Below are 19,427 nucleotides of genomic sequence, written 5' to 3'. Positions count from 1 at the left end.
GGAAAGTATGCTTCAATCTGTACTCAGACTCCATAAGTTCTTTTCTCTGGAGGTGGATAGTATTTTTCATCGTGAATCATTTGGAATTATCTTGCATCACTGTATTGCTCAGAATAGCAAAGTCATTCACAGTTGATCACTGTACAATATTACTGTTACCTTTCTACATTTTTATGTAGAAAAATGTATTTTTATTAGGGAAATAGCTGAACACATTATGGCTAATAAAATATTATTGTGTATAAGAAATGACAAATATGAAGAGAAACTTGGGAAGACTTATATGAACTGATGAAAAGTAAAGTACAAGAACCAGACCAGTTGACACTACAAACACAATAATGTAAATGAAATAATCTTGAAAGTCTTCAGAACTCTGATCAATGCAGTGAATGATCAAGACTTTTAGAGGACCAACAATGAAAAGTATTACTGCTACTCAGCAAAAGGGTGAAACATTTGTGTGGAATAAAGTGGGAATTCTCAGGCTGGGCAGTATATTTATTTGTTTACTTGACAAAGCCTCAGTCAATAGAGAAGTGATTTTTTTTTTTTAATCAGACCTGTGATTTCACTGGTGTAGGGAAGTACTGATGAGGAAAACTTTTATCAGTTGCAGACCAGTAACAACTAGCTCTGCAATTTATAGGATTAAGAGAGTTGCCTTCAGCATTGAGAAGTCTTCCCAGGTTCACATCAGATATGGCTGATCCCAAGACTGCTGCATTGCATGAACCTTTGGGTCGGGTGGGTGGAAGGAATGATAGTCATATATACATATATACATATATACATATATACATATATATATATGTATATATATATATATATGTATATATATATGAAAAACTCAAATCTAAAAACTCTCCTTCTGATCTATCTCTTACCCTCTCCCCCTTGCTTCCAATTGTCCTTTGTAGCTTCACCTCAGGGACCAAGGGGATCAAGGAAACAACACAGATTCTAACCCTAAAGATGACATGCCAATAAGAGAATGGCAGTGTATTAGTTTGGTAAACTAAATAAAGTATGCTTTTACCCTGACTCCAGACAACTCTGTGACCTCATGTTTTCTCCTTCCTTCAGCTATCAAATATTAAATTGGGGAGGCAGTGGACTAGATGACTAACATTTAGAATGGAGAATTAGACTTCTAACTATAATCTATCCCGAGAACAGGCTTACAGATGGAAAACATATAGATGCCTTCTTCCCTAAAACTAGCCCTTCTAGTACCCCATGACCTTTAGTTACCACTCATTCAGAGTCCAATTTTCCATCTATTTCCAAAGCAAGCATGCTAATATAAGACTTCATTACCACTTGCCTAAACTACTGCAGGAACCTCCTTACAAAACAGGACATCCCAGGTCCCCTAAACATGTACTGAAATCTCATGAATCTTTTGAATAGCTTATCTTCCGTTACAAGTGAGTACCCCCCTTCCAGAAATTACCATAAAACCAACGTAGCAAAGATCAGAAGGAAAACAAAACTGGGAGAAAAATTTTATAGAAAGTTTCTCAGATAAATGTCTCATAGCACAAATATATAAAGAACTTTGTCACATAAGACTGCAAGTCATTCCTCAATTGACAAATAGTCAAAGGATATGAACAGGCAGTTTTACAATGAAGAAATAAAAACTATATATAGTCAAATGAAAAAATACTCTAAATCACTATTGATTAGAGAAATACAATTTAGAACATCTTTGAGATATCTTACACCTATCAAATTGGCTAAAAGGACAGGAGAAAGCAACAAATGTTGGAGGGGATGTGGAAAAACTGAGACGCTAATTCACTGTTGGTGGAACTGTGAACTGATCAAATGATTTTGAAGAGTAATCTGGAATTACGCCCAAAGAGTTATAAAACTCTGTATACCCTTTGACCCAGAAATACCACGCTTAGGTCTGTTTCCCAATGGGATCAAGGAAAAAGGAAAATAACATATATTCTAAAATATTTATTGCAGATCTCTTTGTGGTGGCAAAGAACTGGAAATTGAGGGGATGCCAATCAAGGAGGGAATAGCTTAAAAAAGTTGTAGTATACGATGGTGGTGGAATACTACTGTGCTATAAGAAATAATGAGCTGGTTGATTAAAAAAAAATATGGAAAGACTTGCATGAAAAAATGAAGAGTGAAATGAGCAGAAACAAGAGAACATTGTACACAATAACAGCAACAATATTTTAAGAACTAAGTCATTTTGCATTATCATATCAAATCAACTACAAAGGACCTATGAAGGAAGATGCTATCCACATTCAGGAAAAGGACTGACAAAATGTGTAGTATGGTTTTACATATACATGTCTGTGTCTAATGGTAGCCTTCCCTAGAGTGGGGTGAGAAGAGAAGGAAAAAAAGTATGCAGCAGAGAGCAAAAGAAAACCTTTTTGTTTTTGTCCCTCAAGGACAACCCTTTCATCACGGATGTGTAATATTGATTACATAATTTTTCAAAAAAAGTAAACTGTAAAATGAAAATTCATAGTTTTATATTGAATTCTCTTTTGATATTGTGCTGTGTATATGAAAATGTTCCCCTTTTTATCTTTTTGAAATTCAAAATGGATTAAAAAAATTATTTAAAGAGATTTTTAAAAAAGACATTCCCCTTATAAACACTTGCACGTATAAACATTCTATTTTACCCTATACCTTAAGAAAGCCTTACAAACAATGTGCGGCAGAGCCAAGATACTGTAGAAAGGTAGGGAATCTGAACTCTCCCAAATTCCTCTCCAAACAACTTTAAATAATGCCTCAAAAAAGAATTCTGGAGCAGCAGAACTCATGGAAGTACAGGATGAAACAATTTTTTCAGCCCAGGAATGCTTAAATTTTATTCTCATTGAAATTGGCTCATAGAGAGAATAACATACACACTTATTTGGGCATAACGATTTATTTTAACCTACAGCAAAGTAGGAGCAGAAGGGGATGAGGGGCAGGAAGCTTATAGAAGAGAGGGCAGATTGGGAAAGACAGCAGTGAAAACCAAAACAGTTTTGAGGATAGACAAAGTGAAAGGAGAGGATAAATGGGAAAGATAGGATGGAAGGAAATACATAGTAATCATAACTGGAAAAAAATTTTACAGCAAGTTTTTCTGTTAAAGTTCTCATTTCTCAAGTATTTAGAGAATGGAATCAAACTTACAAAAATAAGAGTCATTCCCAATTGATAAATGGCCAAAGGTTATGAATAGGTAGTTTTCAGACAAAGAAATGAAAGCTATTAATGGTCATATGAAAATATACTCTAAATTACCATTAATTAGAGAAATGCAAATTAAAAGAAATCTGAGGTACCATCTATACCTATCAGATTGGCTAATGTTACAGAAAATCAAAATGATAAGTGTTTGAGGGGATGTGGGAAAACTGAAAAACTAATGCACTGTAGGTGGAGCTGTGAACTGATTCAACTATTCTGGAGAACAATCTGGAACTATTCCCAAAGGGCTATAGAATTGTCCGTACCCTTTTTGCCAGCAATACCACTACTAGGTCTGTATCTCAAACAGACTTAAAAAAAAAAAAAAGGAAAAGGATCTATGTATATATGTACAAAAATATTTATAACAGTTTTTTTTTGTGGTGATAAAGAATCGGGAATTTAGGGGTTACCCATCAACTGAGGAATGGCTAAACAAGTTGTAGCACATGATTATGATAGAATACTATTATGCAATAAAAATTATGAACAGGATACTCTCAGAAAAATCTGGACTTACATGAACTGATGCAAAGTGAAATGAGTACAACTGGAACACTGTACACAGAAACAGCAGTACTGTATACTGTGAATGACTTAGCCATTCTTAGTAATACAATGATCCAAGACAATTCTGAAGGACTTGGGATGAAAAATTCTATCCATCTCCAGATAATAAACTGATGGAGTATGAATGTAGATAGAAGCATACTTTTTTTTACTTGATTTTTCTTAGGTACTGGATTTCTTTTTCACACAACTTCTATGGGAAATGTTTTACAAAACTGCACATGTATAACCTATATCAAATCGCTTGCCTTTTCAAGGAGAGGGGAGGAAAAAGGGAGAGGAAGAATTTGGGAACTCAAAATCTTAAAAAAAAATGTTAAAAATTATTTTTACATGTAACTGGAAAATAAATAATAAACAAACAAAAAGGTTTGCTATGTCTGGAGTCCTCTGGAAAACCAAATTGGCACAAAAAAGGGGCCAAATGAAGCCCTATCTCATTCTTACTAGGAAAGGCAGGCTATGGAATGTACACTTTGGCATATATCACTGAATAAATTGACTCAAAGATGTATCTGTGTTAAGGTGAATCATCATCTCATGATGACTCAGTCTCAGGTGGAATGGATTATCAGGCTCACTCTATGTGTTTGACATTGTCTGTTGCTCAGATGCCATGAACTTAACTCTCACAACCCAAAAAAGCAAACTTTTGAGTTGGTCTATCAGTACCTCTGCCATAAGTGGGGATTGTAGCTGGGCCTAGAATTAGTTGGAGGAAAAGGGGACTAGACTACATATGCAAAAAGGGCTTTCAGTGACTCTAAACTTCTCCCATGCCTCCAGATATCCTCCTCCCCCAAAAGAAAATCATTTGAAAACACTATTATTGTTTTGGAGATGCTATATGGTTGTAAGTCATTGAACCCTACAATCTCTAAAGAATCAAAATAGTGAGTGACTTAATGGAGAGATTCCTGGTGAGTATAAGTAGACTACAACATCTTTCTAGTGATAGCGTGTGAAAGTGACAAACAAAATGTAGGCAATTGGAAAAGGGAGCAAAACTGGTCATGAAGCAACAGTGTGAGATAACAGTCTAATATTGTTTTTGTTTGTCAATGTTTTGTTCTTAAAGACCAATGACATCTTGAGGTTGATGTCTTGACTTGTGTATGATTCGGATTTTAGTGAGGAAGACCCGTGCAAAGTCATCAGCCACATTCTCTCCTCCAGACTATGAGGAATATCAGATCTAGAGGAAGGCCCCCAGAGTCCTGGGGAATGACGTACAATGATGTGATCATTAGGACACCAACCTATCAGTGTTGGTGTCTTAATCCCTATTAGATTTAAACTCCTCAAGAGGAAGAGTCTTATCTAAACGTTGCATCTTCCCCACTATCTAGAAGTGATCTAATCACAACACTGAGGGCTATGTTGGATTGCCATATAACAACTTTGAAAAACAGGAAATAAATCTTGCTGGTGTGCCAGAAGCTGTCTCTACCCCTTTATCAGTTCATACACTGGAACGCAAACAAGGATTTCAGAATTTCAGTAGAAAGAAGAAAAAAAGAACCCGGATACATAAAAGATACCGGGATACCACTACTCTTTCCCCATGATGCAACAGTCTATTTTGTCAGCTGAAACCATACCTTTTATAATCTGTGCAGGAGTTAATAAGCTGAGGTCCATGAACTTAAAAATATTTTGATAACTGTATTTTCATTTAATTGATTTCTTTTGCAATCTTGTGTATTTTAAGCATTAAAAATATTATTCTGAGGGATCCACAGGCTTTATCAGACTGCCAAAGTGATTCTTAACACAAAAAAGGCTAAGATCATCTGCTCTATAGCAAATGATCAAATGTAGAAATCTAATTAACCTCCCATGAGCACATATAGCACATAGCTTAAAAAAATGTTAGCTCTTTTCCTTATCCTCTCCCTTCTACTCTTTAAATTCTTTTACTAGAGATTAAGTGTTCAGTAACTCACCATATGCCATCTTTCTTAGTCTGATGTAGAAAAGGGAGGAATTACTAATGGAGAGACACATCTCTCATTTTTATCCATTTTTAATGACCTTAATGTCCTTTGTACTTTGTATCACTATTAAGCTTTTCTTTTAACATTCTGTATGAACTAGACACCAGTCAAGGTACCATATGGAATTTAAATTCTGGATACAGTTTTCTGAAATCTGTTCTATTGAACCAGACTGTACAAGTTGTTAAGAAAAACAAAAGAATTATTATTAAAGGTATGATGTTCATAATAATGAAGTTTTTAAAAACTGACTTATGTAAACAGATTTTGAAGCTAAACAGATTGCAGACAGAAATAAAAAAGCAGAGTAATCTTTATTTAGTAACTTTTGATATTTAAAATACAACTTAGTTGTTCATCCACCAAAAAAAGATAGAATCCTTAATGTTCAAACAGTGCTTTGGAAGTCTGACTTTTCTAAGGACCAGACATGAAAACCTTTGTGTATTAATGCTCCAAATAAAATCAGATAAAGTTGTACACACTAAAGGGCTGCAGAATTGGGCCCTGAGAAAACAGCACTGTCACAGTGCACTTCTATCTTGGTCAAAACAAAATGTTTTGCTTTTATGATGTTTTCCATAAATTCTTTGTATTTAAAATTTCCATTTATACAGAGTGTTAGTTACAAAAAGCTATTACTTAGTAGTCCAGTGGTATAGAAATCAATCACATTTCAAGTTTTTATATTTTCCTCTTTCAAAAAATAAGACATTAGGTTATCTTACAATGCACATGTGTGCTCACATACCTACACCCACTCCCACCAACCCCAACCCCCCAGAAACGCCTCATCTTTGATCTGTGTAAGATGACAGAAACATATTTGGTAAGTGTTTCTCAAAATACATACATAACTGTTAACCAATTAAGCCTAGAAGGTATTTTTATATACATTTTTCTAATGTCTGCCATAACTTTGTCTAAAAGACCCAGGTAGTTCAAAAACCATGATATACTTCCTTTATTTCACCAATAAAACATGCCTTCTTCCATGTGAGAAGGGAACCTATTACATTCAAAAGATACAAGACATTGAAGAAGAGCCGGATTAAGACATTACAAGGGCTTTGAATAGGAAAATCTTAAAAGGCAGATCAAATTTTACATTTATGATGATGAAATCCATTTAGACCTTGAGAATGGAATGAGGCAAGTTGTTTTTTTGGTGTGCAGAAACCAAAATCTGCATCTTTTAACATAATATGCCTAAAGGGGAAAAAAAGTAAGAATGAAAGAAGCTTTTCAGTTTAAAAGTATAGAAACAGTAATTACAATGAATTTAAAATTTCTCATACCAGTAATATAGTCTTCCTACAGGTTTTAGGGTGAGAATATTTAAAGAGTTAACAAAAACAATTTCACAACATTAAATTACACTTTCTTAGGTTTACCTTTCCCTACCAAAGGTTACAGAAATGTTTCTAAATTTCAAAGTATTTAAATCACTATTAAATGAAAATTGCCTTTAAAATTTCATTTGCAACCATGATTGAAAAAAATTCAGTAGCAAATATTTCATAACATGAATTTTCTAAGAAAAAAAAAAACCTCATCTAAGAATAAAACTAAAAATAAGTCAAACCAATTCTCATTTACTTTATCCTTCCCAATTATTTAGCTCCCCTTGAATCGAAATGTTTATCACCTCAAAATCATAATCATATTATTTATTCTAGGAAATGTAAAGCAAGTGTTGGGAAATTCTATTTCAAATAAAGGCAAAAAGAATATGTGCATATGTGCATAAATAGATGCAAGTACATATATTAAGGCCCAAATACAGAAATCAATCTATTTGCAGCAAATTAGTAAACTGGATCTTTCAAATGCAAAGAGAGATTTTATTCAGATCAAAAAATATTCTCTTTAAAGTGACAACTTATTTCAATGTATTGTTTTTCAAGCTAATGAAAGCATTAAAAAAATAACTTTACAGTTTTTTAACACATTTGATCAAGCTTTTCTCTGTAGTCTGGTAAGTCCTATCTGCCAATATAAAAGCTATAAATACATATTCATATTATAGAAATTGGCACGAGTATGATTTTTAAAATAGTATTGAATGTAATGACAGTGGGAAGTTACGCTGAATTTTCAGTTTCTTGTTTTGGCATACTTTTTTAGCTAGGAGAAGCTTTATTTTATGATACTAAAGCATATATCTTTTTTTATTTTCATTGACTAACTAGGTTTTTAGCAATATACAGTCCTGATTTAGGAAAATTTCCACGTGGCAGTTCACTTTAAAAAAGCATCTCCATTAATGAAACAAAATGTTTTGAGAACAATTAAAAAAACTATTTGCCTAACATTTTTAAACAAAAATATAAATTTTACTTTTTTGAATTTTTGATATTAAGACAGTTTGCCTCCAAATATTTTTAATATTTATACATTAATCTTAATATCACTACCCTGCAAATTTAAAAAATCTGATCAGTACTCCTTCCATATAGAAGTCATGCACTTATCTGAAAATACACATTGCATTGGTATTTCCAAGTTTGTCATTACTTATTACTAATGTTACAGAGTTCCAACCAAAACTTTTCTGTACCTTGTTAATCCTATTTAATACTTATTTTACATAAGAATAAATATTGTTTAAATATTAAACATTAATATTCTCCTAATTGTTGACCCAGAAAGAAATTCTTTTTTGAACATTTATAGTAATTCCCTACATTAGTGCCACAAATAAAACTTTATCACAGCAGGATGACTACCGTCAAGTAGGATTTGGTGTACTTTTATACAGTTTAAAATTTTAAACAAATTCACAAGTTTTACATTGCACTGAATAAATGCCAGATTAAGAAGGTAGGCTGGGGCTATAGCGGGGAATTTTCAGTTAACTTCTTTTGCATAATGGATTACTATGAAGCAGCCATCTTTGAAATTATATCAACTAAGGAATATAATCTGAATGACTAGAATTTAAGTCATCAAAAATCTATATTCATGTCTATATTACATGGTAAGATGGCAGTATACTAGTTGTTTTTAAAATATAAAATGTATACGGTATGTTCAAGGTAGACATAACTCAGTCTGAACTTTCTAGCCTAAGTGTCCAACTTGAGTCAACAAAAAGCATCAAGAATTAAGGCTGATGTGTTATTTTTAAAACTGTTTCATCTGGGCACTACAAGGGTTTAAACCTTGTGTTTTACTTTCCTTTATGAGCTTTTACTATGTAAGAAACTATAGGAGAAAACAGTTTCAATCTTAACAGTTAGCTCAGTTTTTATGTTAGAGAAAGCATTAACTCAAATATATGAAGAGCTGAATGTAGGTTTTCAAAAGAAAAAAGCAATGGAAAACAGAAATGGAAATATTATACAAAATTGTAGGGACAATTGTGCATATTTCCAGATTTATTCAGTATTATACTCTAAAATCAAGAATTTTATTTTGTAAATTAAAAATACTTAAAAAGACTTAGTAGCCAAAATTTTTTCTTATTACTATATGGTTCACTTTGGAAGATTTTATATGGCACAAGATAGATAAGTTTTTTAAAAAGTTCACACTCAAGTAAAAGTTACTTTACCAATAAAAGGCATTTCTTATATTTTCAGTTACATCTAGCAACAAATCTTACAGTAACAAGTTTTCCCTGACCAGTACAGCCATCTATAATTTTTTAAATGGCATTCTACTATATTTTTAATTTTCAGAGACTCAATTTGAACATTCCTATTTAATATATTAACTCTGAAAAATTTTGCAGATGAAAACAAATAATGGCTGATGGCAGGAGCAAAATGCCTATTTTAAAAAGGCACTATTAATCTCAATCCAAATTATAGCACTATTCTATTCCAATAAAAGAAAACAGTCATTTGGGAACCTTATAAAAAGATGTCTGACAAAACCCTTTTTTATTTACAACCTCACTTGCTACTGAATAATCCAATTATTACTGTATTTATAGCTAAGTAGTATGCTTCAAGTAACAACATAATTTTAAATATAACTTAGGAAGCAAATTATTTCCATGTGTTCCAAGATTATTTTATGGATGAAAATATTTCTGCTAAATGGAATATAGGTTAAGCAGAGTTTATCTACATTTCCCTACATTTCAAATTTGTGTAAAATGGAAAGCACCATTCACAATAAAAGCCTGCAGGATGACATAAACCAGGTAGCCTAGTTTAGTCCATTACACACGTATCTTGGACCTTAAATCTTACAATTAACACAAGCTAGCTTGCATACTTTATTTTCCTCATTTTCCTTAGCAAGAGAGGAAACATTGAGGTGCATAATGTAAGGATGCTCATCTAAATGCTGTAATATTTTGACATAACAGAGAAGATAGCACCTGGAAAAATAGTTATGTTCTCCCCAAACTGAATATTGTCTCAACACCTCACTTTTGCAGGGTTCCCTTCAAATCTAGGAATGCACTGATCACAGGATACTGATCCCTTTATGGCATATTGAATGGATAGGAAATAATTCCTATCATAGGCTAACTTCAAACAAGGTAGAATGAAAACTATATAGGAGAGAAACTGAGGTTGGAGACAAGGAAAAATAAAGAAAAAAACTAGAGCACACAAAACACAGTTGTGGCTAAAATGATTTACCCCATTAAATATCATACCTGTTGTAACTATAGACAAGTGACACTCTTTACAATAAAGCCAACTTGGGACCTTAAGAAACAAGCAACTATGACAAAGTAAGAGAGGAGTAAATCAGATTATTCAACAGAGTTGGAAAAAATCTGTGGCTGGATCCTATCAGTTGGTCTGCAAATAGATTTTTAAAAAATTCTTATGTTAAGAGGTTATTGCCCATCCTGCAAAAGACAGTAAATGTTATTATTTAGAAAACTATTGCCTATTTCTTTAATTGCTGAACGCCTCTTTGGCTAGTATTTGGAAGATATAGTCTTTAGTTCTAAACCTGATGCATTTTCTATCATTTTTATTTGCAAGCCACCTCCCCCTACTTTTTTCTGAACTGTGCTACTCTGACATATTTCTGAAATGAGCTTGGTATGGGATATATCTGTACAAGAAGTCAACGTTAGGGAATATAAATATTTTGATATTTTTTAAAAAGTTGATTTGCTATTTCTTCCTTCAGTCTTCAAATTATTATTAACAGTTTCTAAAGACATATTCATAGCAGCTTGAAGCATTTCTTCTTCGGTCATATCGTCACCTATTAAGGAGTCAAATATAGTACCTGGTTATTTCTAGACAATCATTGATTAAACAACAAATTCTCTAAATGACATGCTCTTAGAGATCTAATTCATATTTAGTTATGTGAAATGTCTCTTTATTCATCTCCTAATATCTTACTGTCAAAAACTGGCAGAGTATTGTATCTAATTAAATCAAGGCTTGTTCAATGAATAAAGTAAGAAACGCTAATATATAATCCATTCTGAATTTTGAAATTGAGTACTGCTTTAACTTACCTATTTGAGACTCAATTTTCCCAATAGTAAAATGGAATTATTCTCCTCTCAACTACCTCTGTGGAATGTTATAAAAATGAATTCATTACTGTAACAAAACTTGCAATGAAATAGAATGAAACTTGCAAGTATAAAATTCTGAAGAAAAGGTAATTTTTAAAGTTACAGGTTCATCTTCAAACATTTGAACATAAATTGAGGACACCACCTGGTTTCTTTCACAAAAGTTTCATTTCTATTGCTAGCATTAGGAATGCCATAGATTCCCTACCTCCTAAAATCAGAGAATTATAAAAAGACTCCAAATTTAGGCCAGTCACAGATGAAAAAAAAAAAGAACATTTTCTGGGGGATGATAATGCAATTTAAAAAACAAACAAGAATCATACTCAGATGCTTCACTGTGGCACTAATGTGAACCTGAATTCTTATAGGCTATTAAAGGTGGAGCAAAAGCTCTGACAAGTTCTACAACAAGGTGGAAAACCTTTAAATATGTGCCTGGTAACAAATACTGCTATTAAAATACCAGACTAGTTAAGTCAGGAGAGTTTAATCACTATCTGCTACGTAATAGATTTGTTGGCTATTGTGACTCATACAAGAAGTAAAATAAACAAAGCAACATATACTTGTCTCTTCCTTCAATCCCAAATAAAAGAAATGACAAAGAGCTCTACATCAGTGTCAAACATGATAACCAGATTAAAATATAATGGGGAAATGTTTAACAAAATAACTAAAAATATAGTACAACATAATGTTAATCTGTGGTTTTAAGTCAATATGCAAAGACCATTTCTTTTGACACCACTGATTTCACACACACACACACACACACACACACACACACACACACACAAACACACACACACAGCAATAGCTAACAAATGTTATCAGAAGGTAATAAAAACAAAAGTGATACCTGGATCAATTTCAAGTGCATCTGCACTTGTAGTTGGCTTTTCATGTAGAGGTGGTATCTGTTCTGGCTGCTGTTGTCTGAAACATTTAAAGACCAAATGTGAATTAAAGAAAATACACCCCAATAATGAATATTCCATGAAAGAAACTATTCACAAAGAATTGTTTCAGGAGTTAAAATCTTCACTGTTACAAACACTGGAACAGAAAGCAAAGGGCATTTTTAGTTGATTATCTATAACTCTTAAAATACAGATATGCCCTCCCCATCTTTAAGAAAACTGGACATGCAAAAAGCTGCTTTCATGAAACAGGTAAATTAGAAAGTAGTTACGCCACCTCCCATCCCCCCTCATTCACACCAAGATAACGCTTGATCTTTATTATGACCTCTGATCCCCTGATCTATCCTTATCCCCTCAATTCTCTCTCCCCAACACTGCCTTTCCTAAATTCCACCCACAGTCTATGGTCTGTCCCTTTAAAGTCTCACTAGCTACCACTTTACATTCTCTTAGCTCCCCCATTCCCAAAAATCCCTAACCATATTTGGTAAGGGAAGCTGGATATTGCAGCAGACAACTTCAGCTGGGATCTCACTGTTGTTTGACATTTCTTCTATAATCCTCTCTCATTTCCCACAGCAATTATTCCAAACCTTTTCATCTCTCCTCTCTTCCCCCAACCCACAGTGTCCTAATATCTAAAAGCAGGTTAAACCATTTTTTAAAATTTCACTTAGATTGAGGCCATGTGACCTGAATTCCCTCGGTTCTTCACAGTTTATCCTTCTCACAATTGCCCTCTCTCTGCTCCTCACAAAGGCTGATTTCTCTACCTTTGTCCTTGATCTCATTCTCTCCCATTTTTCCAGGTCTTTGCTTTGGCAGTCATAACTTCTCTTACGCATCTTCCATTTCTTCATTGCCACTGATTCCTTCCATTTGCCTACATACATGGTTCAGGTCTCTAAACCTAAAAAAAAAAAGTTTTCTCTTCACTCTTCTAGACCCTCTAACTACCATCCTATCTTTCTTTCCCTGCTAAACTTTTGGGAAAAGTTACCTCAAATTCTTCAATACCAATTTTTCCCTCAGCCCTTTGCTTAATAAGCATCTGGTCCCACGGCTCTACTGAAAATGTTCTTCCAAACAACACCAATGACCGATCCATTTTGTCAGTCATTCTCCCTAAGCTTTGAGGAGCTTTTGCCACTTTTGAACAGCCTTGCCCCCAGGACACTTTACCATCCACAAGTAAAACTCTGCCAGTGGTGTTCCTATCTCCTTAACACTTTTCTGTCTCCTCATCCTCTTCACTCCTTAATTGGAGTGTTCTCCAAGGTTCTGTCTTTGGCCCTCTTTACACACTCTCTTTCCTTTGGCAATTTCACAGAAATTACTCCTCTATCTCCATTCCCAATTTCTCTCCCAAGTTTCAGATCCATATCTGTACTACCATAAGACATTTCTCCCAGATGTTCCACAGGGATCCAAAATTCAACATGTCCAAAACCAAGCTCATTCACTCTAAATGGGCTTCTCTTTCTGACTTCACTATTTCATTTGTGACACCGTCTGATCTTGATGTTTATGGTCATTCACTCAGATCTCAAACAGTTGCTGAAGTCCTTCTATTCTATCGCCACAGCATCTTTTGAATCTGTCTTTTCTTCTCTATATTCACTGATTACTTTAGTATGAACCCTCATTATTACCCACACCCATTCTCTCCTTTCAATCTTTCTTCCTATCCCTGCCAAAATAATTTTCCTTTTGCATTTAAAGAACTCCTTAGCTTGGCATTCAAGGTTCTCTACAATCGAGTTCCGATCTACCCTTCCAGCTATTTCTCACAAAGCCCTCTTTTCATGAATGGTTCTCCCAGCCTTATTTTGTCTCTCTTACCTCTTGTCCTTTGGCTCATGCCTGGGCTAGACACCCACTCCCATCTCTGCTTATTGAAATCCTGCCCTTCAAGGCCCAACTCAGTTGTCCTTCTCTTCATGAAGCTTCTCTGATCATTTCAGGTGGAAACGATCACTTCCTCCCTGAATCTCAAAGAACGGTTTCACTGTATCCAACCCATATACTTACATATCCCTACTTTTGTTAAGATGATTTATGTTCTTGTTTAATCTCCCCCACTAAACTGTAAGCTCCTCAAGAGCAAGGACTTTGTCTCATTTCATCTTTATATGCCCATCACTAAACACAGAACCTTAATAATATCAAGTCCAATAAATATTTGTTGTCTTAATGAATAAATAACTTTTCAGGAACATATCAATTTAACTGACTCCAATAAATATTTATTAAGTATCTGCTAAAGAAAAAAGGAAAAAGTCCCTGTCTTTAAGAATTTTACATTCTACCAAGACAAGGAAATTTAAAAAGTGACAGAGCATGAATATGGGCAAATCATTCAACTGTTCTGTGCCCTTGTGTGCTCATCTATAAAATGGGAGGTGGACTGGATGGCTTCCAAGGACCCTTCTAGCTCTAACTCTATGATCCTATGATGAAGTAATATGTTCCAGGTAGAGGGGAAAAACTGGGATACAAAGACCAACATGGCAGTCCTATTTGCCTGAAACTTTCTCCCAGTGTTTAGGAGCAAAGCAATGCATAAAACATAAAACACTCATAAGCATGTATTGAGAAAGACTTAAACAGCGTTTTTATAACTATTATTATATTCTTCTGAAAGACAAAACCTTTTGTGAGATTGTAGAATAAGAATTTCACCTTTGTCTTGACTACTGATTGGCTGGAACCTACAGTGTGTTGAATGGAGTAATACAAAATAATCTGGAAAGGTACACCAGAACCAGATTGTAGAGGGTGCTAAACGGTAAACTGAGGAGTTTTTATTTTATTCTAGAGACAATAGGATAAAGACAAATGAAGTTGTTGGGGTTGGTTTTTTTCCCAACAGCATATGACCTTAGGAAAGATTCATTTTGTCAGCTCTATTTGGAGGATAGTTTACAATGGGAAAAAACAAGAAGCAGGGAAGGACCTGAACTAGAGTGGTAGCCTTGTGAATGGAGATACAAGGATAGATAATAAAATATGTTGCAGATAAATTGATAAGATTTAGCAATTTAGTGGATATGAGGACAGAGAGCAAGTCAGGGCAAAGAAACATTCAAAGATTACCCTGAGATTATGAACCTTGGAGGATGATAGTGATTTTGACAGAAATAAGGAAGTTTGGAGAAGTGATCTGGGAAGGGGCAAGGAGATGAACAGTTCCATTTTAGACAAGTATGTTTAAGATGCTAGTGGGATACTTAAGAGTAGATATTTAGCAGGAAGGTGGCTATGTTGGGAACTAGAGTTCAGGAGAAAAATTAATGTTGGACATCCAGACAGGTGTAGTACATCTAGGTATAGAAATAACTACATCCTTGGAAACTGAAGAGATCATGAAGGGACAGAGTATACAGGGGAAGAAAAGAGAACTTAGAACAGAGTTTTGTTGAGATATCCAAATTTAGAGTACAGAAGACAGATCAACTAGGAAAGAAAGCTGAAAAACAGGCAGATAAGAGTACTAGTAGAAAACTGTCTTAGAATCAAAGGATGAATATTCAAGATTGCAAAGTAATCAACATTGTCAAAAGATGCAGAGAGGTTAATGACTGAGAAAAGGTCATTGGACTTAGTAATTAAAAAAAAATTTGAAATCTTCAAGAACAAAGTTTCATTAGAGTAATTAGGGTCAAAAGTCAGAAGTTAATGAGTTGTGAGGAAATAGGCAATGATTCTCAACAATTCCTTTAATAAGGGGAAGATACATGTGAGATGACAGCTTGAAGAAATGGCAAGACACAATAATGATGTTTTAAGAATTTAAATAGATCTGGTCATGTTTACAGATAGAGGGGAAGCCAGTAGAAAAGACTGAAAATGAGAGAGAGGGAGGGAATAATTCGACTAAGTAAGCTAATGGGAAAGACAGGGGGCTGGGATCAAGGATAATATAGAGGGGCTAACCTTGATAAGGAAGATCATTTCTTCCTCAGAGACCAGAGCAGAGGACAGAACAGGTGAAAATGTAGGGGTTTTAAGCTGTGAATAAAGAAGGTCAAGATGGGTGGCCTGAGTTTGCTCAGGAAAATTGGAGATGATATCCCCTATTGGGATGGGGATGTCTTGGGGGGCTTCAAGAGAGAAGGTCAGGAACAGTTATCTATGGTATCTGATAGTCAATTAGGGAAGAATAAAAGAATTTAAAATATTTCAGTGCAACAGTAAGTACTAATCAGTACTGTTATATGGCTATTTCCAGAGATATTTGGAGGGATGGGGCTGAGGAATAAGGACTAAGGATTAGCAGGATTAGAGAACAGTGGTAGGAAAAGAAGACAGAAGATTTAAGAATGGAACTTAGTACACAATTAAACTGGTTAACCATAACGTAAAGAATACAGTAAGAAGAAATTGAGGCCAGACAAGGGATTAGGAGAACTGGAAGGAATTTCACAATGAAGATAAATAATGGATTGATAAAGTAAGGGAGAGATGAAAAGACAGGAGATCATGATCAAAGAAGGTAATTTCAGATCATCTAATGCATAAAGTAAGGCATATCTACATATTTTACAAAATGTAAATTAAAGTACATAAAAATAAAAACTTATAAAAGAACTTCTGACCATCAAAATGCATTATACTAGTAAAACTATATTTTTAGAATATACAATCTTAGAAACCATGATTGTTAAAATAAAAAAACCCAAGAAACTTATTTTTTTATAAGGACAATAAAAAAAGCTAACATATACCAACTGAGCATATGTTGCTATGTTGCTTATACTAGCAACATGCAAAATTTGGAAAAGTATATTCTCAATTCAACTGATGACAGAGTGAAACTAATTTTTGTGTTTCTAAGATATAATCCCAATTATTTAATTATTGCTGAGCAATCTTCAAATAGAGAGGACATTATATGTAGCACTGTGAAGGAGAAGTAATATTTTATAAAGATACAATTAGTTCAGTGACACTGACACTTCAGTTATCAGTAGATAACTCATTGAGGCACTTTAATTATTTGGAATTTCCCCTTCCTCAAATTAGGAAATCTTTATGCACTTATGAGTGGCCAAAATAGATATTACAAAGTCCATACCCTAACGGTGTTATTGTAGGAAGCAAAACAATTAATACGAATAACAACAACAACAATCTAAAGACCTCAAGAGCATCAACTGAGCAATGACTGCAATCATTCTTAAAGAAAAGACTGAATTTTATTCTGTTTTAAAAGATAAAAACATTGGTAGTATATTTTATAAATTTTTCTAAACATCTCACTTTTAAAAAAAATCTCAATAGGTAAAGAGGATATATTTGAGTTATCTAAAAAATCATGTAAGTGGGACAATTTGTCTACCCATTATATGGTTTTAAATGACCATAGAGAAATGCTAAAAATATCTGCTCTTGGGATAAATATATTCTCCAGTGAAAATGTCCATTGGGTGTCGAAGGTCCCAGAAAAGAGGCTTCCTTAAGTAGACAAGGAAACAGTCATATTTCTATCCATACGCCCTCCTCCCATAATCAAATTACCTTACCTTCAAACAATGAGTTCTCGCTTAATGGCTTTTGGCTCTATTATTTCATTTACAGTATGACAAAATTTAAAGTATTACATACCCTTTTAATGAATGATTTTTTAAATGCAACTTAAAAATAGTTATAAAAGTTTTGTGAAGATTCTTAAAAAACATCTATCCTTTTCAAAGGCTTATCTGTAGTGTCAGGGTTAAGGGGCAAAGATTGTGGTGTAAGTATTTAGTGTTTAATAAGTTATAGAGATCTAAGGACATCTGTAATCATTTCAGTAAATGATGGCTGAAACAAGATATATGCTTAAAGCCTTTTTTACTGACTAGTTACACACAAAGTAAATCAAATGGCAAAGAGTATTAAGTAACTATCTTCAACACTTTGTGTATTGTTTTCATAATGTTGCGGTTATACTTGACTATCCTATATTTACACTCAGAAAATAGATATATGCATCCAGATTTAGCTTACCTGTTACCACGCCAAAATTTGACTTTTTCTTTAGCTTTGTTAGCTTCTTTATAATATTCTAGATTTTAGAGACTAATTAAATTAAGATAATTTTGAACTTTATTCCTATTTTGTCAGAAACAACAAAAATTTTAAGTTACTAAGATATTTTGAGAGATGTATTAACTTTTGGGCCACTGGTAGCATTCATTCAATTTTAACTACATTGCAAAAGATTGCATTTAAGAATACCCAAGCAGCTAATAAATTCTCTTAAAAGTGCCTGATTCATAGGTTGTCATTTATAGGATATGGTTGTAAGTTCTAATAATAAGCCTATAAATTTCTTGAGAGTACTGTACTCCTTTCTTAAGCTAAGTTTTTCAAATGAGTAGTTCTGAAAGTAAGACAATTGGCTACTGATAGCAAAAAGTGCAGAAATTTTTCAAAGAGAGCAAAATGAACTATCCAAATATGAAAATATAATGATTAAATGTACAAATGTTATTTAATTTTTATGTTCACAAAGCAAAGATAAATTCATCGCAGTAAATTCCTTACACTCGGCTACTTCCACAATAATTACAATGAAAATAAAAATTTATACAGGAAGATATCAGAAATGTCATTTTTATAGCCTTCCTAGGTAAGTAAAAGGCTAGTTAGTAGTTTTACCAAAATCATATTTAGTCAGAATATTCCGTGCTCCGTTTCATTAGCACCACATGGGTCACACAGATAGTCACTTGCCCTCAGTAAGTTTTTCAAAGGAGCTGAAGAATCAGAGAAAGTTCCAGTGGATGGACTCAAATAATTGATATCTCCTTGTATTATTCACTTTCCAGCACTGCTGAATAAAAGTTTTTAAAAGCTCATTTACTAAAAGAGTAGCTTTGTGCACTTCCAGAATGTTTTTTCTCAGAATACACTGACAATTCCCGTCCCCTATCCTTACCCCCATTGCCACAATACAAATACATCTTATCAGTTACTTACTTACACTTTGGTAAAAGAGGTAATGGGAAATGAGAAATGTTATGGAAAGTTAAAGATCTATGTATTGGAGTATTCACCACTGTACACAAGTGAAAAACCTAACATTTAGAGCAGGATCAGGGAACAACTTTTCTATCATAGGCAATTCTCCCACAAAAATGTATTAATAGTGGAAAACATACAATGATCAAACATAAGAAATGAATTAGTTGTCGGCTGCCATGCCAA

At 33.7% G+C, this 19,427-nt stretch overlaps 1 protein-coding gene across 5 annotated transcripts in view; it reads right to left on the bottom strand.

The window, feature by feature from the left end:
- Window positions 1–6,093: 6,093 nt before the first annotated feature.
- Window positions 6,094–19,427, bottom strand: part of ATXN3 (ataxin 3) — a 32,348-nt gene continuing 19,014 nt past the window's right edge. For 2 of the 5 annotated variants that reach the window (XM_072622782.1, XM_072622786.1), the window contains 2 exons: window positions 12,170–12,246; window positions 6,094–10,982 (listed from right to left, as the gene is read on the bottom strand). In XM_072622782.1, coding sequence (XP_072478883.1) covers window positions 10,873–10,982; window positions 12,170–12,246 — 187 coding nt within the window. In that variant the 3' untranslated portion in view covers window positions 6,094–10,872. Of the gene's footprint in view, window positions 10,983–11,244; window positions 11,303–12,169; window positions 12,247–13,006; window positions 13,144–19,427 lie in introns of all 5 variants that reach the window. The other 3 variants (XM_072622783.1, XR_011970125.1, XM_072622785.1) reach the window with 3 other exon arrangements.

Source organism: Notamacropus eugenii, chromosome 7 (genome assembly GCF_028372415.1).
Source record: "Notamacropus eugenii isolate mMacEug1 chromosome 7, mMacEug1.pri_v2, whole genome shotgun sequence".
NCBI lineage: Eukaryota > Metazoa > Chordata > Mammalia > Diprotodontia > Macropodidae > Notamacropus > Notamacropus eugenii.
The sequence above is the reverse complement of the archived record's forward strand: the minus strand, read 5'-3'. Positions and strand labels throughout refer to the sequence as shown.